General features: G+C 44.8%; 1 protein-coding gene across 1 annotated transcript; it reads right to left on the reverse strand.

The window, feature by feature from the left end:
- Positions 1–1,123: 1,123 nt before the first annotated feature.
- Positions 1,124–18,791, reverse strand: PRPF40A (pre-mRNA processing factor 40 homolog A). Its single transcript, XM_048309884.1, has 26 exons — positions 18,471–18,791; positions 16,916–17,053; positions 15,371–15,451; positions 13,890–13,920; positions 13,654–13,676; positions 12,881–12,958; positions 12,694–12,804; positions 11,927–12,047; positions 11,453–11,477; positions 10,390–10,686; positions 9,338–9,446; positions 8,977–9,041; positions 8,366–8,530; positions 7,982–8,090; positions 7,360–7,510; positions 7,122–7,255; positions 6,628–6,742; positions 6,416–6,507; positions 6,178–6,294; positions 5,504–5,641; positions 4,377–4,472; positions 3,492–3,578; positions 3,291–3,387; positions 3,134–3,195; positions 2,390–2,524; positions 1,124–2,149 (listed from the first exon to the last, which is right to left on the reverse strand). The coding sequence occupies exons 1-26, from the start codon at positions 18,747–18,749 to the stop codon at positions 2,057–2,059; spliced, it is 2,949 nt and encodes a 982-aa protein (XP_048165841.1). The 5' UTR covers positions 18,750–18,791; the 3' UTR covers positions 1,124–2,056.
- Between the last annotated feature and the right edge of the window lie 3,345 nt (positions 18,792–22,136).

The following is a 22,136-nucleotide window of genomic DNA, read 5'->3' on the forward strand; positions in this document are numbered from 1 at the left end:
AACGTTTCAACATTGATGGACACAGTTCAAAATCATCCCAAAATTCATTAAAAAGAAACCATTTGGCTAAAACTCCTTCCAGTTTCCAGGTGGGAATGCAGAGTTTGAGCTGTTGGCTGTGCTGGGGCTGCCACAGGAGAAAATGGGGCTGGGAAATAGGGAAGAGGAGGAAAACACACCAAAAAAAAACCCCAAAAAACTGGGAAAATAAGCCTGAACTCAGTTCCTTGGAAAAGTCAATCCTGCCTTGCTTGGTTTAAAAGCAAGGCTCAGCTTAAGATGAGGTTCTTCCAGCAGAGTGAATTAAGATGTTAAAAATACCCCACCACTGGAATAATTTATGTTCCCAGTTTCTTTATTCAATGAAGGCAAACCTTTTAAGAGTATTGGAAGAAGTTCCTCCCTGCCTGCAAACCCTTAGGACCTGTCACACTCTAAATCCTTCTCCCAATTCCATGCAGGATTTCAGAGTCAGCTGCCCTTGTGTTTCCCAACTCTGCTGGGCTGTTCCCACTTGGAGCATTCCCATTTTGGGATATAAATCCAGGGAAGTGGCTGGCAGGTGAGCAAAGCACAGAGGTAAAGCCCTGGAGCAGCAACTTCCTTGGGAGAGCCACTTGCTGCAGGGAAAAACCTGGAATCTATTCCCTGCCACTGCTTCCAACCTGGATTTCCACACCAAACAGCCCAAGGATGCCAAAAATTCCCACAAGCCCTGTTTGACCAAATCCAGGTGTTCTTCCCCCAAGCAATGGGTGATGAGCAATGACCCTTCAGGGGGAAACAGCAGGACTGGGATGTGCTTTCCCATCCCAAAGCATCCCAGAAAATCCCAAAGCATCCCAGGAAAAAATGGTTACAACCTCCTGCATTTTAGATTTCAAATAACTCATTTCCATCCCAGGGTGTTCTTACTTAAGGAGTCTGAGCCTTGTAACCACCCCAGCCAGAGAACTCCCTGCATAAATGGATCCTTTGGGTGTTTATGCACTGGTAAAAGTGGTCAAAATTCAGGGAAAAATTCCTGCAAAGGAATCTTGAAAGAGTCTTCAAGCAGGTTTTGTGAGTGATGATGTGGCTCAGAGCTGTACAGAGTATTTAAGGAGAAATAAATACCAGTACATGCTAAAAGACAAGGTTTAATCATCGATAAAAATGTACAAAAATATTCCAAGGACAGCGGGTTCCCAATTTTCTCACCGAGCAGGGCTGGGGGCACCTTCCTGAATGTGCAGGGGCTGGAAAACAGGGCTGGAGCTGCTTCCTCCTCCCTCCTCTGGGCTGCTCTGGGCTGTGCAGGTACATTCTGCAGCAGGTTCTTAAGGCAACACATGGAATTGCGTTTAACATTGGATTTTTATTCCTAAATTTTCGGAAGGGGGAGAGAAAAGGTGGAGAGAAACGCTGGAGTAACAGCCAGGGCTGGGCCGGGTCGGGATTCAGGGAATGCCGAGGTGGTTGTGTCCCACACGCTCCCTCTGCTGGCACAGCAGGAGAATTCCCATCCACCACATTGCCCAGGATTTGGGATTGATGGGAGTCGGGACTTGGACATGAATCAGGCTTGGAGAAACAATCTCCAGTGCCAGACAATCCCAAAATCCAGGGCTGTGCAGAACACATCAGGACACGGATTCCTTACTCCCGTTGCCTTCCCAACAAAACCCCACCCAACCAAATCCATCCAATGAATGAAACCACAAGGAATTAAATTAGGAATTTTTTTCCTGAAGCTGAACTGGGCTCTGCCCAGGCAGCCCAGGGCTGTTCCCTGCCTAGGAAGGACACAGGGAAAGTGCTTGGGGACACTGCTGCCACCTCTGTGTCCCCTCCGGGGGATCCCGGCCCCCATCCCGCCCCGCAGCTCCAGGCCAGGCACAGCTTTGCCCTCAGAATTCCATGGATTTTTCTACTTTTGACTGGATTGAAGTGGTAAAAAACTAAAAGCCACCGTTGTTGTGGCCATGGGCCACCGGCCACCGGCCCCAGGGCCTCGCCCACACAAGGCTTGGTTTTATTTTGCCACCTGTAAACATTTTTGGTATCAAGAATCTGCTCATTGATCTTCATCCAGCTGTTCCAAAAGAGTCCTCCTCTGTTTTTCCAGCTCCCCCTCACTGAGCTCGCTGCCAGAGGTATCCCAGTTTCCCTGTGGAGAGATGGGACAGCGGTCAGGATGGGATTTTCCGGGCAGGCTCCACAACAGAGCCAGAGCTGGCTGCTCTGTGTCACTTGGGAACCCCAAAATCCAAATCTGGGAATGGGAAAGACCTCCAGGATCATCAAAATCCAACCTCTGACCTCTCCCAGAGCACACCTATGGAATCAGCATCCAGCAGATCCTGCTGCTAGAGCCCAAAGCCTCAGGAAAAAAGGAAGCAGAGCTTACGGAATCTTTTCCAGGCCGTTTTTTAGTGGGAGATTTATGCTTGGACTCGGATCTCTGTCTGGCTCTTTCCTTCTCACTGTCCCTCTCTCTTTCTTTCTTGTCCTTCTCTCGTTCCACATCAGATTCTGGCGAATCCTGGAGGAAAAAAAAAAATGGGAATAGCGAATATTAAGTCCAACTTGATTTAAGTTGGAAGGAACCTTAAATCTCATCCCATTCCACCCCCTGCCCTGGGCAGAGACACCTCCCACTATCCCAGCTTGCTCCAAGCCCTGTCCAGCCTGGCCTTGGACACTTCCAGGGATGGAGCAGCCACCATTTTCCAGGGAAACCTGTGCCAGGGCCTCTCCACCCTCACAGGAAGAAGTGAAGCTCTTTCTGCTTTTCAGATCCTTCTGCTGCTCTTGTACAACAATTCAGAGCTTCCAACACAACCCTGATGCTCAGGCAGGCATGAGGAATGGCGGGATCCTTCCCAGCTCTCCACAATGAAGGAGACCACCTGGATTTGCCAGGAAAACCAGCAAATCCCAGGTTACTCATGGAGTCCTTCACACGGAGTTAAACCCTCCACATTCAGCAGTTCGAAGTGGTTTAATATTAAGAATATTTAACAGAAGTTGTTATTTTGGCAATACCCTCCTCCAGTTTGATCCCAACTTTTCCCTTGGAAAATCCAGCTGGGATTACTGACAGCAGGTGCCAGGTTTTCCATAATCCAGCTCCAAACTGAACTGCACTTACAGACTTGTGCCTCCTTTTCTTGCTCTTCTTCTTGTGTTTTTTGGACTTCTTGTAACTCCTCTCTGCAGCCACAGGGAGAAACAAAAAACCCAGGAATCAATGGATAAATCCCCAGGGATAAACCCCCAGCTGCTGGGAAGCCAATCCCATCCCATACCGGATTCGGCGCTGGAAGAACGCTCGGACACCGACCGCGATTCCGAGCGCTGCCGCTTCTTCTTGGAGTGGCTGTCGTCGTCCTCGGACTCCGAGCCCTTCAGAGCCAGCCCAGGGGGAGAATGCCAATTAACAAATGGGAATTGCAGCAGGAATTAGTGCAGTTTGGAATTGCAGAGGGAGGATCTTCAGGAATACTCACGGAGCGGGAACGGGAGCGCTTCCGGTGATGTTTCTTGGATTTCTTCGAATGCTTCTTGGTCTTGGAGTGGTGGTGTTGACACTCGTGCTGTGGGCAAGGCAAGGAGGGGTGAGCTCGGAATTCCAGCAGGGATTGGGCTTGGAAAAACCCTAAAATCCCAGCCTGTTCCACCATGGGTAAGGACAACTTCCCTGGAGCAGGGTGCTCCAACCCGGCCGTGGACAATTCCAGGGATGGGGCAGCACAACCTCACCAGCTCTTACAGGACATCCCAAAAAACTGATGGGATCTTTCTCACCCACAGAAGTTGGGAAAGGTTAAAAACTCCATAATCAGCATTTAATGACAGCACCACCTCATCACTGCCCACAGGACATCCCAAAAAACTGATGGAATGTTTCTCCTCATCCACAAAAGCTGGGAAATGTTAAACGCTCCATAAAATCAGCATTTAATGGCAGCTCATCAGCTCCTACAGGACATCCCAAAAAATCGATGTTTTTCCTGATCCACAAAAGCTGGGAAAGGTTAAAACCTCCACAGTCAGCATTTAGTATCAAAATCCCTAAAAATGGGCACTGTTGCCATGTTGGAGCTGCCATAAAAGCAGCCAGGAGCAAGGGAAAACACACGGATCTGTTCCCTGGATCCAAGTTAAGCCTGGCCTAAACCCACCCCTTGCTCTGCCTAACTGGAAACTATAAAATGAGAAGTTAAAATGTCAGTTAAAATTCTTCCAAACTGCAGGAAATGGAACAAAACCTCCAAGAGTGAGAGCTGAAAAATCAAATTCCCTTCAATCCTTCCCCTTCCCACCCAATTTAGGAGGAAAAGGAATTTTTGTTGTCTGCTGTCGAATGATTTTAAAAATCAAGGAATAATTACCTCAAGTACGTGTAAGAAATCCTTAAATATCCTTTTCCTTTCAGATTCCAGGGTGATGTCCTCAAATGCTGGTTCCTTCACAAATCTGTCTCTGATCTGTCAGGAAAATAATTCTATTAATGATACTCAAAATAATTTAATGATTGATTTGTTAAAATACTAGAAAAGAATAAATAGAATATAATAACAAAATATAATATAGTCATGATAATGGCAATAACAGTAAGAAATAATAAAACCAGTAAGGAGTAACAAGAAAAGAGTAAGAAAAATAAAAATAAGAAAAATAATAAGGCATAATAAAAGTAATAAGGCATAATAAAAATAGGAAAAATAATAAAGAATAAGAAAAATAAGAAAATAAAAAAGAAAAATAAGAGAAATTAAGGAAAAGAAAAATAAAAATAAGAAAAATAAGAAAACTAAAATCTGCAAGAATTAAAACCAGTAAAAAATAAAAACAGTAAAAATAACAGAATACAAATAATAAGAAAAAATAAAAATGAATAGTAAAAATAACAAGAGATGATAAAAAAGAAAAATAAAAACAATAAGAAAAATGAAAAAAAATGAAGATAATAATAATTTTTAAAATAGTAAGAATTTAATAAAAATGGGTTTATTTTCACCAGTTGAAAAAGCCCCTGAACTGGTACGAGGCTAAACTCTTTTAATCCCAGATTTCCAAGCAAATCCCAAATTTCCAGTGTTTGGGGAAGCTCTAACTCATGGAAACATGGAGAATCCCACTGTTTTTCCTGCACATTCCATTTAAGCATAAAAATCCCCAAATATTTCTAGAAATTGTCCTTGGAAAGGTTTTCCAGGTTATTTTATCCCGGACAACGTTTACACTTTTAAATAATTTCAATGAATTTTGGGAGCTTTGTAGGATTATTCGGGTTTTTTTCCATTTGCTTTAGGAATTCTTTCATTTCAAATTGTAATCAAAGGGATCAGGATCAATTTCTCCCCATGCAACTCCAAATTTTCCTGAACAAACCACAGGATTTTATGGGATTTTGACGTCCCATAAGCAGAACCAGGAAGAGCTTGGAAACCGCGGCGTTTGAAGGGATTCCCTTTGGGAATCTGGGAATTCTTTCCCAGGGAATTGCCATGCTTACATCCTCCCAGACAGCATCCAGCTCGATGGGGGGGGTGGCTTGTTTCAACATGCTCTTGAAGGCTGATTCCTTCCTCTTCATCTTCCGGGCTTCCTCCTTTTCCCGCTCCCTTTCCCGCGCTTCCGCCTTTTCCAGCAGCTGCGGGAAGCGAAAGGAACGAGGGATTGGAAAGCAGAAGGAAAATCATTCAGTTTCTTGGGGTTTTCGGGACACTTCACCCTCAGAGTTGTGTCTCAGTCACATGGAAATGACAAGGAAATTAAGTACAGGTAAATGCATTAATTATTAAATCGAAGTTGTTATAATAAATGATTATTTTATCGCAAATTAATCAATTCTTTATTTTCCAAGCATGGAATTGCTGCTCCTGAGAATCCAATTATGCAAAATTATAGCAACACACAAATCGGGGGAAATCTTATGCACAAACAGGAGAACATCATTAAATTCCTATCCCAGAATTCCTCAAGTCTGGGAACGTTGATGGCTTGGATTAAGGTTTATTTTTATTTTGGCAACTGGAATCAGTTAAATAACTCTAAATAACAGAATATTCCTCAACTATTATGGAATTACTTAGAAAATAAACCCTAATTCCTGTCTGGAGAAGGGATTTCCCATCCTAATTATCCAGATATCCCAATTAATTAATGAATGTATTAATTAATACTTACACTGTTGAAAGCCAGCTTGATGTTCCCTGCATCCAAAGTGGTGGCTCTTTTAGTGGAGCTGATGACAGTGACAAAATCCTCAAAGGAAGTGTTCACTTCCACCACAAATCCTTTATCCTGGAAAAAAGTGGCTCCTTTGGCATGAGGGAACTCAGGAATTCCCTCAATTCCCACAAGGAAATCCCAGCTCCCTGGGATGGGAAATGTGGAGTTCAAGGAGGAGCCAGGTAAACCTCACCTTTAAGATGTCTTTAATTATCTTCTTCTCATCGTGGTAACGAGCTTTCAAGTCCTCCACATAAAACTTGAACAGGTCAAGCGCAGTTGATCCTGAGGGAGGGTTTAGTTAAGCCACAGGTCAGGTTTAACCAAAGAGTTGCATTTTTAGGTTTTAAAACACAGGAGTAAGTGCCCTGTCCTGCCCCAAATCCCAGGTTTTCCCTTCCTTACCAGGCTGGCCGAGCATGCTGGTGAATCTGATGTCGGAGCTGATGGCTGGATACAATTCCATCCAGGAGGACATGGAATGTAACTGGCCGTGCTCATGCAGCTCATCCAAAAACAGCTGGAAAACACGAGGAAAATGGGAATCTGGAGTCATTCCTCATGCTTCTCCTTGGTACCAGCTGGGATGGATTGTCTTGGTAACTGGAATTCCAGTTTTGTTCCAATAGCATTGAAAAATCACTTTTTATGTTGTTCTTCCTGCTTTTCTCCACCATCTACAACATTCCAGCTGCATCTCCTTCCCATCCAGGCCTATTCCCTGTCACTTTTCCCTACTTTTCCACATTTCTGGCCTAACACAGCAGAGAAAATGCTACAACCCAACACCTGAGGCTTTAAACCCCCCTTTAATCAACCCTCAGAAATAAAAAACCCCACGTGGAATATCCCATGATATTCCATGACACGTTTAAGACAGAACCCCAAATTCCACCAACCTGAAAAGACTCCCTGTTTTTACGCTGCCTCCTCCTTTCCCTCAGCAAACTTTTCTGCTTCTCCTCCTCCTCCTCTTTTTCCAAGGCCCTGATATGTTCCTCAAAACAGATCAGGGCATCCTCCTTATCCATGTCTAGCAAGAAAACAGGGGAAAAAAGGGGAAAAAAGATCAGGTTATTCCTTCCCACTCAGGAAGAAACCCTCCTTCCCAAAGAATCCCAGAGCCCATGGACATACTCTGGAGCTCCTCATCCTCAGCAAAGGTGGGGTTGTCCATGAGGTACTGCTGAGCCTCTGACCAGGTGGTGCAGTAGGTGACGTTGGCCATGTTATCCAGGATGTTCTTCAGAGCTTCCCAGTTCCTCTTCCGGAGTTGCTTGGCTTGTTCCTGAGGGGAAAAGTTTTTTTGGGGGGTTCAGTTTGAGGTGGTTTGGACAGAAGTACAAGATACCAAGTGTGTTCTCCAAGAAAATGTAGAATTCAACTTTAATTTATATAAAATCATGGAATTCTAGAGTGGTTTGGGTTGGAAGGGACATTAAAACTCATCCCATTCCAACCTCCTGCCCTGGACAGGGACCAGGTTGCTCCAAGCCCCATCCAACCTGGCCTTGGACACAGAACAACACAGTTTTTCCGTATCATTATTGCTTCATTAATTTAGCAGAAAAGTCACCATGGAATTTATTTAAATCCCTCTAAAAATTCAACACATGGCAAAATCAGCAGGAATAAATCCCAATAAACCCAAAAAACTTCCCTAAAATCTGCTGTTTATCTGCCACAAAGCCTCAACCACAGGTTTAAAGTGATCTAGGAACAAGTGAGGAGATACTGGATGTATTTGAAGGGAATTTACCTTCTCCTTCTTGGACAGGAAAAACAAAACATCCTCATAAATCTCCAGCCGGTCCCGCTCGGATATGGCATTCCACACTTCCATCTCCCCAAACATTTGTTCAGCTTTTCTGGGCAAAACAAATGAAAAAAACACAACTCTTTATTTATTTATTTGTGACTAAATTATCCCATCAATCCCCAAGAACATCAGGGAGAGCTCTGTCCCAAGCAGGAACACTTTTATAGGAATTCTCCTTGATTTTCCCTCTTGAGAAAGTTTTTTCCAGGATACCTTTTGAATTTTTATAAATGAAGGAAAAAGCTAAAAATGGAAGTTGATACCACTCCAAGCAGTGGATCCCATCAGGATTTTTATCCCACATTCCTGTCCCAAGTCCCTTACTTGTATCTGGTGGTGGATGTCATCTTCTCATGGTTTTCCAGGAACCGCTGGAAGGATTCCTTGGCTTCCTTGTACTTGGATCTGGCTTCTTCCTTCTCCTCCTTCTCTGTCTGAACTTTGTAAGCGTTAAAGGCTTGCTTTTTTTCACTCAGTTTTGCCAAAGCACTTCCCAGGAAAGAAAAGGAAAGAATAATGTCATTTATAGATAAAGAAAAGCAGGAAGAGAAGAAAAAGAAAGTCAGAGAAAAAGGAAAGGAAAGTCAGAGAAAAACTCAGAAACATCAGAAAAAGAAAATAAGAAAACAAGAAAAATACATAAGAAAATCTAAACCAAAAAGCACAAGGCAACAGGTTTGACTAATCCAGATTTAAGATAAAATCAAATATAATCTAAACATTTTAATCCCAAACTCAGCATAAAATACCAACTTCCAAGCTTTTTCCCAATGAAAATTAAGCTGTTTGAAGCGTTTCTTTATGGGGGAAAGGAGGAAAATTCCCTGCCAACGGCACAAAATGCAGGAATATCTGTTGCTGACAGAATCTTGGATTGTTTGGAAGGCAAATTCCCTAAAAAAGGGTTTGTGTGGAATTAAAGGAGGACTCAGTACCTGTATCTGGGGTCATTAATGATCATTTTCATGGCTTGCTCCCAGGAAGCATTAGATGGAACTCGCTGTGAAAACAGGAAATTATGGATTAATCAAATCTGGAATTAACATCCAACAAGGAACAATTCCTTACAAACAGCCATTGGGGGGGGGGAGGGAGGGGGAAAAAAGGCATTTTATTTTTGAGCTAAAACAACATTTCACTGGAAAGCTCTTTTCTTTCATTTCTACAAGAGTGAGGAATTCTTCACCAAAAAAATCCAGTAAAACCTGGTAAATAAAATAAAAATTAAACCATGTTTTGTAGTTCAATAAAACATTAGTAATTGGTCAATAAAATACCAATAATTGGCCCAAATACCTTTTCTTTTAACAGTTCTTTAAATGCTTGTTTAGCCTCTTCCTTTGTGTTCCACGTGTAGGTTTTTTTAACTGGTTGGGCATCCTCATCCTCCTTCTTTGCAGCAGCACTAAAACAAGAAGAATTTAATTATTTCAGCCTTTTTTTCTAAGTTAGAGGCATTGAAGAGTCACAAACCATCACAGAATGAGTTTTTTAAATAGCAACTCAAAGTAAAAAAGTCATTCTGATAATTCATGTAAAGCTTTTCCTTACAGGCACCACAACTGATGAAAAAAAGATCAAAAAAAGCAAATTATTTCAGCAAAATATTTCCCTCCTGTAATTTGCTGCCTGCTGAAGTTATCTAGAAATGATTCATAAAAATGTAATGTTGAAATTCAGCAGGAATATTGATATTTTATATAAAAACATAAAGAGAAGTGCCTAAAAATGTGCCTCTTATCCTTAATTATGTCTTGCTGTCTAAAATCCCCCACAGCATTTCTTTTTTACTTTGAATGATAAAAATCCTAAGTTTTAATTTTTCACATAATCAATTTTTCATTATTAAAATAAAAGGAATTGTGGCTGGAACAGATAAAAATCTCTTTAGTATTTTATTTTCTTCCAGTGATAACCAACGGCACAGAACCATGGAAAAGGAGCATAAGGGGGAAGAGTTTAATGGCACCCTGGGAAATTCTTACAGCTACTGGAAAATTTATGGAATGTTCCTGTCACTGAGGCTGCTAAGAAATGAAAAATGGCAGCAAAGCCATGTGGCTTCATAAATTATCATGGAATCATGGAATGGGTTGGGTGGGATGGGACATTAAGGATCATCCCAATCCACCCCTGCCATGGGCAGGAGCACCTTCCACTATCCCAGGGTATATCCCACCCAACCTGGCCTTGGACACTTCCAGGGATCCAGGGGCAGCCACAGCTTCCCTGGGACTTCCATCCCAGCCCCTTCCCAGCCTCACAGGGAAGGATTTCCCCCTCATATCCCATCCCAATCCACTTTCCTGGAGCTGCAATCCATGCCCTTGCCTTTTAACTCCACTTACTCTCCCGAGGCCTCCTGCTTGGCCGCCTCATCCGTGGCGGCTGCTGCCGTGTCCGCAGTCCCGTCCTGTGTGCCGGGGGCAGCGCTTCCCTGGCCCTGCTCCTCAGCCGTGGCTGCCCCAGCACCGTCCGTGTCCCCCGTGGCAGCGGCTGGAGCAGATTCCCCCTCGGAAGCGGCTCCCGTGGCAGCAGCCGTGGCCGGGGCGCTTTCGGCGGCCGGGGCCGCGCTGGCTCCGCTCGGAGCGTCCGTGGCTGCGGCCGGAGCTGAGGCGGCTGCGGCCGCATCCTCCGGCTTCGTGCTTGGGATACAAACAACAACAGTCACCGACAGGCACTGGTCTTAAAGATTCAGGGCAAGGGTAGAGGTTAAAGAAGAGATAAAGTGGGGAATGAGGGGTTTAGGGAGAGTTAAATACTTGGAAAAGGTTTATAGGCCCTCAGGAAAAAAGGGGTTGAAGACCCTCAGGAAAAAAAGGGGTTCAAGGCCCTCAGAAAGGTTTGAAGATCCCCAGGGAAGGCTGAAGGCCCTCAGGAGAAGGGGTTGAAGGCCCTCAGGAAAAAAGGGGTTGAAGGCCCTCAGGAAAAAAAGGGCTGGAAGGCCCTCAGGAAAAAAAGGGCTGGAAGGCCCTCAGGAAAAAAAGGGCTGGAAGGCCCTCAGGAAAAAAAGGGCTGGAAGGCCCTCAGGAAAAAAAGGGCTGGAAGGCCCTCAGGAAAAAAAGGGCTGGAAGGCCCTCAGGAAAAAAAGGGCTGGAAGGCCCTCAGGAAAAAAAGGGCTGGAAGGCCCTCAGGAAAAAAAGGGCTGGAAGGCCCTCAGGAAAAAAAGGGCTGGAAGGCCCTCAGGAAAAAAGGGGCTGGAAGGCCCTCAGGAAAAAAAGGGCTGGAAGGCCCTCAGGAAAAAAGGGGCTGAAAGGCCCTCAGGAAAAAAGGGGCTGAAAGGCCCTCAGGAAAAAAGGGGCTGAAAGGCCCTCAGGAAAGGTTTGAAGATCCCCAGGGAAGGTTGAAAGGCCCTCAGGAAAAAGGTTTAAACTCCCTCAGAAAAAAAATAGCATAATATTAGAAACATACCTGTTCTCTTCAGCTTTAATCATTGCTAGAGGAAAAAAGGAGACAAACAGTTAAAATATTGCTTTAAAATAGTTTATATACACAGGGGGTTCTGGTGATTATTGATTTAATAAAAGCAAAGTTTAAAATATTTTTGTTACTATCAATAATTTTAAGTTTGTGCCCTTTAAAAATTAAATCAATTGAAATTAAAATAAGATTTAGAAAATGCCACTACAGGAAGATTGAGGAATATAAAAATGACTTTTTGGTTTAAAATAATTATTTTCATTTTTTAAAAAAGAGTCCGAACACCCAGAAGGAAAGTCAGGATTATTAAACAGAATTTTTAAAAAGGAAATATTTAAATTACGGCTGCCTAGTCTTTTTTTTTTTTTTTACACTTATTTTTTACCCCAGTTGATTTTGTTGCTATTTTAATTAATTAATTAATTTATACATATTTATAAAAATACAAGTCCAGCCCCCTTTTACCTTCAAGATCCTCCAGCTCTTTGGGTTTTGCCCAGCGGGATTCCTTTGTCTGGGAATTGTAATAGTAAGGCTTCCCAGAATCTGATTTATACTCCTTCCAGGGACACTTGGATAACAATTGCTGATGGACAGAAAACAAAGATTTTCCAAGGAAAATCTCCTTTAGCAATAAATAAACACATAAAATAACAAGATTATAAAAAGGAGGGAGAGGGACTTTTTTTATCTGGGCACAAAGTGACAGAACAAGGCATGGAGGGACAGGACACAGGGAATGGCTTCCCAGTGCCAGAGGGCAGGGATGGGTGGGAGATTGGGAAGGAATTGTTCCCTGGGAGGGGCTGGGCTGGAATTCCCAGAGCAGCTGTGGCTGCCCCTGGATCCCTGGCAGTGCCCAAGGCCAGGTTGAAGCAAGCTGGGATAGTGGAAAGTGTCCCTGCCCATGGAATGAGATGATCTTTAATGTCCCTTCCATCCCAACCCATTCCATGATTCTGAAATTCCACATTACTTCTCTAAATATTAAAAAAATACCTATTTTTTAAAAAAAAACCCTATCTAAAAATAAGGAAAATTGAAGAATTTTGGCCACTTTGCACCCTCCGGTTCTCCCGACGTAAGGAGAACGATCCAAATGCTTCAGGAACATTTCTTATTGGAAGAGTTTGCTCCCATTGCTTCCAGCAGAATTATCCCTGCTGCAGGTGTTAGGCTTGGGAATCCTCGTGTTCGCACAAGCTCCCAGAATTAATTTGGGATTTGGTTACCTCAGCAGGGGTTTTGAGGTCATCTGGCTTCTCCCACGTGGACTGCTTGGTCTCGGTGTTGTAGTAATAAGTTCTTCCATCCGGGGATTTGTGCTCCGTCCACGTGGATTTCTGGGAAAATTCAAAGCCAAATTAATAATGAACAAAAGGATGGGATCAAACTCCACAAGAATAGTGGGATACAGACCTGTTTGGAGTGGTCCTCGCTGGCAGAGCTGGTGGTGGTGGAGCTTTGCTGGACTGTGGAGACCACGGGATGCGTTGTCTGAGGAGGAGACAAAACAGGCCTTGGAAAATCCTGATTTATTGGTGGTTTTCACCTAAATATCCTGGATTTTCCAAGTGCTTCAGCAGCACAGGAAAGGCAGGGACCCAAATCCACACCTTAAGTCAGTATTTTTCCACAAAACCTCCTTCTTTGGGAGTGAAGCTGTTAAATTCCACATTCTGAAGGGCCTAATCCCCACCAGAAAGTGGAAGTGAAGGGGTCAGACTCCAACAACTCCAAGACAAAATTCCAGCAGCACTCCCTGTTCCCAAAACTTCAGGAAAATTTATTCAGGAAGATTCTGGCTTATTGAGATTACATCAAACTTCCTGCTGCTTTCCATGGCCAGTTTTCCTACGAATTCCCTGGAATCAGGACTGTATCCACCTGCTGTGGATCAGTGACTGGATATGGCCAAGGGGAGCTGGATTTCCTGACAGTCCAATGGCCCAGGATGGAAATCTCCCAGAAATAATATGGATATTCATCTATATTTAATAATTAAGCTGGGACAAGGCTCACAGATTTCAAGGAACAACCAAAAACTTGGAAAAAGGCGGGGGGGGAAGGAGGGGAGGGAAAGAAAAGGGGGAGGAAAAAAAGAAACAAGGTTTTCCTTGAAATTCCTAAAGCCACATTTGCCCCACATCACATTGGAATTCCAACCTTCTGGAATTGTGCTTTCCACATACCTGAGTTCCAGGAGGGGTCACACCTAAAAAATAAAATCATTAAGAATTAAAAACAGGTTTGGTTGCTTCATTTTTCTAAATATTCCTCAATGTGTGCCAGGAAAAAGATGTCCTGGGCACCCATGGAGATTCCAGGACTGAAATGCTCCATCACATTTTAGGGAAAAGTGCAATTTTTTAATATTTCAGCTGAATTGGGGTAAATATTTTGAAATTATAACAAGCTTTTTACTCACCTACTTGTGCATCCATGCTGTTCACCCCTGGCTGTAAAAATAATTAAATTAAAACAATTAGGCATTTAAACAATTAAATTTAAATCATTAAATACTGAGGAATTAAATCCTAAAAAAATCCAATATTCATTATTCAAACAAGGACTTTCTGCCACAAAAGGCTCTAATTCATTAAATAAGGATTCCTGGTTCCCTCTTAATTATTCCTGCTCCTTAAATAAGCAATTAGGAACATCATTAGTTGGGATAATTATGTGGCAAAAGGCTTTGGATGTATTAAAGTTGCATTCATGGAGCTCTTCCTTCTTGAAATTCCTTACAGTTAGGAAAAAAAATCAACAAAATTCAAAGTTTTCCCATTTTTTTCCTTGTGGATTTAGCTTTGATTAAGGTTTATTTTCAGTTCTCAGCTACAAACCTCAAATATTCCTCAAGAAAACAGAAAAATTGGTTAAAAAATGAAAATAAATCACATTGGATCAATTTGATTTGATATTATCCAACTGGAAGAAACTGGGAATTCACAGGAATTTGCTGTGTATTTTAAGAGCATTAATTTGATCAAAATTGTAATTTTTTGCGTATTTTATGAGCATTAATCTGACTAAAATACTGATTTTTAGGAATTCCACTGCTTCTAATCAGCTTCCCAGAGGGGAATGACCTGGAAAAACCACAATCCTTGGGTGACACATTCCAGGATCATCCAGTTGGCCTCAATCTTTATTCAGATTAGGTTTTCCACCAGGCAGCCAAAATAATCCACAAAAATGGGAGCAAAGGTTTGTGCTCTGCACTAGAGGAAATTCCAGAGGAATCTCACTTAGGGATATAAATCTGCATGGGAAAAAAACATTAAAATAATTTATTTCTACATTTAAGTGGCTGGAACTGGTTTTAAGTGGATCTCTTAGGGTTGGACTGAATTTATTTCCTAGGAACAGAATTTAATTTAAATTTTCTCCCCTCAGAGATTTCACCTGTATTTCGTTTTAACGTTTCCCTCTCCATTTCCACCCAAAGAACTCCTCATTCCTTGAGCCATTCCAGCAATTTTTATACTCAACTGAATTTCAGGACCTTGTACAAAACAATCTCTTTCTAATGGATTCAGATCTCATTCATATTGAATTAAAACTCTTCAAAAAATTAAAATTTAAGAGAGAAGAATCTCTTGGTCAGACAATTTTTCCTTCCTCCAAACAGTCCAAGGTCACAGTGGTTCCTGCCAAACTCCAGGAAGTGAAGGACAAGGAATGTGGGGAGCAGAATCCAGAACGGAAAACTAAAAGGAGTTTAAAGACTGATGAAAATCACAAAATTCTGTTTTACAATAATTCAAGAGCCACATAAAACTCCATTGCAATGAAAAATATGTTTAAAACTGAAATTCTTATTTTCTGATTAAAGAAAGTAAAGACTGAACAACAGCAACTGCTAAAAAGAGCTTTTAAAAACTGGAAAACTGAAATGAAACTCACAGGAACCGTGGGCTGCATGGCAGCCTGGGACATGTGGGACATCATCATTCCAGGCATCACTGACTGCATCATTCCAGGCATCTGCAATTCAAGAGTATTTTCCATGTATTTTACCATATTCTCAACATATAATACAATATTTTTATTGAAAAGCCATTATCTGATACTTCTTTTTAATTAAAAAAACCCCAAACATCCCTCTTAGGTGACAAAAAATAGATTTGTGGGATTGTGATTCCCTTCATCACACTCCCACTACACAGGGATCCTCATACTAGGAATGACATGTCCAGATTCCAAAGTTGGATACGAAATATCAATAAAGACCATTTAAACCCCAAAGGAACACCATCAAATGATGAGGGGGCTGTTAATAAACCATCACTGAAATCCTAAGTAAAAGCAGGAAAAAATAAAGGTTAGGAATGATTTCTGCAGAATTCCAAGGCTACAGGGAATAAAAGAACAAAGGAAAGGCGAACCCCCAGACACGAAATTTACCTTCAGGTTTTTGCTCTCCGTCTACCAAAAAATCCTGAGTTGCTCCCTAACATGTGAAATATTTCCTGTCTAAAGAGTGGGAATTGTGGAAAAGAAGTTACAAAAAAGTAGAGGAATAAACCAGAATTTCTGCTTCGCTTTCTAATGAACACACACAGTGCTAATGAGTCAAATCCTCCTCAGTTTTTAAAAAACTGCTTTTTTTTCACCCCAGAAGCTGCAAATTCACAGTGAAGAAATTCCTACCAAGCCTTTACACTCCAATTTAAGGAAAAATACGGATGCTGTGTCCAAGGAATTACAAAGGAAGAGTTGCCACCATGGGCTGTTCCCAAAGGTTTAATCCTTCCCTGTCATCCCCTCTCTGCCCAGTCTCCACTTCCATAATCCACCATCACAGGGAGCATCCCTAGGATATTAAGCATTCCTGGGATATTTATTATATCCAGAAAGAGAATTATTTCTTTCAGGAGTTGAGGGTTTAATCAGAAACCACACAGGAAATGTGATAACTGAAACGAAAAGCTGCCAAAAGCAGGGCCATGCTTGTGGCTGTTGACACTTCTCAGGGCTTTTTTCCAGTCCCATGGCATCAGCAACAACGGGATACAGGGATTATAAATCAATCCCTAGGATTCAAGCAGGAATTCTGCAAAAATTCAATATGTATTTATTTCTTCCCGTGCTGTAATGTTCTTGTGTGTGGCTGTAGGAATTGGCCAAGAATTCAAGAGACATGAAGTCCCAAAACAACCTTATTCCTTCAAAATGTACAGGAAACTTCCAATAAACTTTAATAAACCCCAAATTATGGATTCATACCTGTTTATAACTGGAGTTAGAGGTGCACTAATTACCTGTTCGCATACCAATTGATAATTAAAGTTACAGTGTTCCCTGTGAGAACAGTTTTAACCTGGAGAGGATAAAATTCCCTGAATTACTGACCTTTCCTCTTCCCAGGGAGATTTACCCAGCTCAGGGATCCCTTGGCATCATTATCGGAAGACAGGGAATAAAATGATCCTTGTGGAAGGGCCTTACCTGCCCCATTGGGGGTCCTCCCATGGGGGGCATCATCTGAGGCATCATCCCGTGGGGAACTGGGGGCATGTTGGGAGGTCTCTGTCCCATGGGATGCATCCCCATGGGGGGGTAGTGGGGCATTCCTGGGTGTCCCATCTGGAAAACAGCAACAAACAGGGAAAATCAGCAGGAAGGCAATGACCCAAAACATTCACTAAAGGGAATAAGGGAGATCCCTTTCCTGCTTTTTTAATTATTGAAACACTTTAAGAACTTTCTGTTCCAAACAAAGGCAACAGCTCTGAGAGTACCTCAAGGTAAACCCTGGGCAGAATTTCCCTTTGGAAAACACATTTAATGGGGAAAAAGAAATCAAATTATTGATTGCAGAATCCCAGAATGGTTTAGGTTGGAAGGAACCTTAAAGCTCATCCAGTTCTACCCCTGACACCTCTCACTATCCCAGGGTGCTCCAGCCTGGCCTTGGACACTGCCAAGGATCCAAGGGCAGCCACAGCTTCTCTGGGAATTCCATCCCAGCCCCTCCCCACCCTCCCAGGGGAGGATTTCTCCCTAATTACCCCTAACTCTACCACCTTTCAGTCCAAAACCAGTTTTCCAATGATTTTTCTTAGGCCAGAAACCACAAGTAACTAAAAGGGTTTGAATCTTCTGGAGAGAACACCTGACTTTTCTCAATCACATCCTCTCACAGCACATGCAGTGACAGCTCCTGTTTCCCAAGTCCCAGGTAATTCCAGGTGGAACAGTGTTCCTTAAAATTCTCCTCTGACCTTTTTCAGTGTTCTCTTGAGTTCAGAGGGACCTGTCACCCTGGTGCTGTCTGTCACCAGTTGTAGAGAGTGAGAAGGTCCCCCTGAGCCTCCTTTTCTCCAGGCTGAGCCCCTTTCCCAGCTCCCCCAGCCACTCCTGCTGCTCCAGACCCTTTCCCAGCTCTGGATACAGCCAGGTCTGTGATCCAGTGTGTCCTGGGAGGCATCAGGAAGAGCATTTCCAGCAGGTCAGGCAGCTGATCCTGCCTTTCTGCCCAGCTCTGGGAGGCACCTCTGGGGTGCTGTGTCCAGCTCTGGCTCCTCAGCCCAGCAGGGCCAGGGAGCTCCTGGAGAGGCTCCAGCGGAGGCTGCGCAGCTGAGGAAGGGCCTGGAGCAGCTCCGTGCCCAGGACAGGCTGAGGGAGCCGGGGCTGCTCAGCCTCGAGAGGAGCCCCAGCTGAGAGGGGCCCTCAGCCCTGGCTGTCCCTGGCTGCAGGGAGGGCTCAGGGCAGGGCCCGGGCTCTGCTCCGGGGCCCGGCAGCGGCACCAGAGCCACGGGCAGGGCCTGAGCCCAGCAATTCCCCCGCACAGGAGCAAGAACTTCTTCCTTGTGCGGGTGCCAGGTACCCAGAGAAAGTTTGGCGCTTCCCTCAGTGGGGATACTCAGAACCGCCTGCACACAACTCTGTGCCATGGGATGCCCATCCCACCCAATCCTGGCATGACCCCGCTAGAGCAGGGAGGCGGGACCAGCTCCCCCACGCTGTGACTCCGCGCCCCCCCACCCGAGCCCGCACTCACCATGAGGGAGCCGCGGTCGACGCCGCCGGGCCGCATGGCGGGGCTGAGCAGGGAGCCCCCGCAGCGGCCCAGGAGGCGCCCGCGCAGCGGCGGCCGCGGGGCCGCGGGCCCGAAGGGCAGCAGCGGCTCGGGGTCCCCGCGGGGCGGGAGCAGCGGCGCCAGGAGGCTGACGGGCTTCCCCGCCGGCCAATCGGGGCGCGCCGCCAGCCGCGCGCTCTTCGGCGATTGGTCGGCGCCCGAGCCCACCGGCCGCACGGCGTCGCCCGGCGTCAGCTGCATGAGGGGCGGCGGCTTCGGCAGCGAGAACGGCAGCGGCTGCGGAGAGGCGGCGGCGGCCGCGGCCGTGGAGTCCCCGCCGGACATGGCGGCGGCGGGCGGCGCGGCCCCGCCGCGCGGGGCTCGCTCGGGCGGCTCCCGGGAGCGCGGGGCGCGGAGCGAAGCGGCAGCTGCGGCGGCCGAGCGCGGGGCACGCCGGGAAACCGCTCACGTGGGACCGGGGGCGGTGCGCGATGGGCCGGGCGGCACCAACAGCGCCCGAAGGAGGGGGGACTTCCCGCTCCACCTATTTCAGCTTGGCGTTCAAGCGGACCGGGAGGTGGCGGTAGATCTCCCCTCAGCCGTGCTGCGGGGTGGTACGCGCCGAGCTCATGCGCCCCCCCCCCCGTGGCGGTGCGGGGTGGTACGGGCCGAGCGCGGCCGGGCCGGTGCCCGTTCCCCCCCGCCCGGCGCGCCGTGGTTGGTGCCGCTGAGGGGGAGCGGCCGCCATGGCCATGGCGGGCGGGGGAGATCCCGCTGGGATCGGGGAATATCCCGGTGGGAAGGGACCCACAGGCATCAGCCAGTCCGACTCCTGCACCTGCACAGCCCAACAACCCCCCCTGTGCCTCAGAGCCTTGTCCAAGCGCTCCTGGAGCTCCGGCAGCCTTGAGGCCGTGACAGTTCCAGGGACCCAGGGGCAGCCCCAGCTGCTCTGGGCACCCTGTGCCAGGGCCTGCCCACCTTCCCAGCCAGGAATTCCTGCCCAAAATCCCATCCATCCCTGCCCTCTGGCCGTGGGAAGCCGTTCCCTGCGTCCTGGCATTGCAGGGCCCGGGAGAAAAGGCCAAAAAGGAGAACGGAAAACAGAAACAATGTTAAAGCTCAATGTAACTTCAGCTGGAATTGTCTAAAATGTAACTCTTGGTTTTCAAAGAAGAGTTAAAATCCTGGTGTTTTCCTCGCACAAATTCCTCCTGCCAAGGTTTTGATGTGGAGGAAGGAGTTAATTGATTAAATCACGGTAAAATTGTATATGACCTAAAATTAGTGCTCATCAATCAAATCACTGGGAGAGATGCACTTGATTTATTTGATAATCTTGGTTTAATATCACAAATCCGATATCAAGACATCAAGATCCACCTGAATAAAGTGGGAGAAGGTCTGGGAAAGGTGGGAAAAATTCCCAATAACTTATACTTTGGTTTTGTACCACTTCCCATCAAGTTTAGCTGGGATGGAGTTGATCCCACACAGCAAAGTGAGAGAGGGCTGAGAATTCTGCGGGATGAACTGGATTTAAGTGGGAAATCCAAAGGGGCGTGACTTGGGAGATCCAGGGAATGACCTCTGCTCCCTCAGCAGGTTTATTTATGCCGTGTTCCTCTTCCCGTCCCTGGAGTTGCACAACTTGGAATATTTCCCTGTCCCCAGCATTGCATCTCCTGTGTCTCATTGTCATCCTGCTGGAGAAGAGGGGATGTTCAGGGATGTGGATTTTATTTTCCCAGCATATTTCTGGATTTCCACACACTTCCATTGCTGGCAAACACTATTCATTTTGCAATTTGGGGGTACAGATGCTTAAATCCCTTTGCTGCAGCGAGGCAGGAGCTGGTTTGGCTCAGATCACAGAAATGTGGAATGGTTTGGGATAAAAGGGACATAAAATTCCTGCAATCCTACCCCTCCAGTCCCACACCTCCCACTATCCCAGGGTTTTCCAGCCTGGCCTTGGACACTTGGAATAAACACCAACCCTGACCCTGACCCATCTGACTGAGCCTAAAGAATTCTCTAAATACATCCACACTAAAAGGCCTTGATTCGTCTGATTTTCCTGCCATGATCCAGCAGTGACATTAAAGTCTGAATTGATTTTTAATTAAATCCTGAAATCTCGTTTCGATCTCCCTCGTGGTGTGCAGGGAGCAGAGCTTCAGCGGGGCACAGCTGCTTTTGTCAGCCTGAGGTGTAACTTCACTACTTAGAGTATTTTTATTTATTTATTTTTAAACACAGCTGCCTAAAAATGTCTAAATCAAGTGAATTTATTTACTTTTTCTGATTTTTTAAGCTATTTGTATGGTCTTGCAGAAATTTTGATAGAGCATCCAATCCTTCACTCTTCCATCCTGATCGTGGAGGAAACTCTCCTGGTTTTTAATCTGGATTTTCAAACAGATCTTGTAGGAAGCTTTTGAAATACTGAATTCTGAAAGGGAGAATTTTGAAATATAAATTCTGCAATAAAACCTCAGAAATGCAATTCCTGAAACAAAACCCCTGAAATACGAATTCTGAAATAAAAATTCTGGAACAAAAGCTCTGAAACGCAGTTTCTGAAATAAAAAAAAAAAAATACAAATTCTGAGATACAGATTCTGAGATGCAAATGCTGAAATAAAAATTCGGAACTGCAAGTTCTGAAATAGAGAATTTTGAAATATAAATTTGGAAACACAAACCCTGAAATGAAAACCCTGAGGCACAAATTCTGAAATACAAATTCTGAAATAAAAACCTTTGAAATACAAATTTTGAAATAAAAATTCCAGAAATACAAATTTTTGAAATAAAAAAATCTGAACTACAAATTCTGAAATGAAAATTTGGAAAGCTAAATTCTGAAATGCAAATTCTGAAAATGGAATTCTGAAATACAAGATTTTTTGGGGACAATGATCCCTGAAATTCCTTTTCACTGGAATTTTAACTGCTACGTGGAGTATATTCAACCGGTGATCTCTTAGTTTTAGTCTTAGAAAAACTCTTCTATTTCCTGTAAACTCAATATAAAATTGCTCTCAGATGTTTCCTAGGCACCGATAGAAGGATTTCTTTTGGAAGCACAGAGAATTCCAGGAGAATTCCCGGAGTGGCCAGCAGGGAGAGGGCTTGCACACGGAATCTTTAGGGCAGGGAAGCACCAGGGAAGCTTCCAGCTTGTCCCGGGATTCGCGAATCAACAGGAGCTGGGTAAGGACGAACCTTTTACAGATACTTCTCATTTCAATTCCATTTGGAATTCTGTGCTGCTTCCCAGGAAAAGCCGATTTCCCGTGTAAAAGCCGGGAGCTGTGGGTTTAATGGGCAGAGTTGCCTTGGCAACCACGTCTCACTTCCAGGAGAAATTTGGAGCTGCTGATTCCACCCCACCCGGGTAAAACCTCGCTCTGGACATTCCCAATCCCAAAGCCGGGACAACGGGATCCAGCAGGAAGCTGGGGCTGGGTTCCCTTGGATTGTTATTCCCAGCAGCGGCGCCTCCAGGAGATTTAGCTCTGGGTTTTTTTTCCATTAGAGCTCATAAGTTATTGAAGAATTGCAGTGATTCGGGTTTTTAAAGCCACGGTTCTCCCGTGGCGAGGGTGCAGCTCTTTGCTTTCCTTCCAAGGAGTGCCAGGG

Source organism: Corvus hawaiiensis, chromosome 7, assembly GCF_020740725.1.
Source record: "Corvus hawaiiensis isolate bCorHaw1 chromosome 7, bCorHaw1.pri.cur, whole genome shotgun sequence".
Classification (NCBI taxonomy): domain Eukaryota; kingdom Metazoa; phylum Chordata; class Aves; order Passeriformes; family Corvidae; genus Corvus; species Corvus hawaiiensis.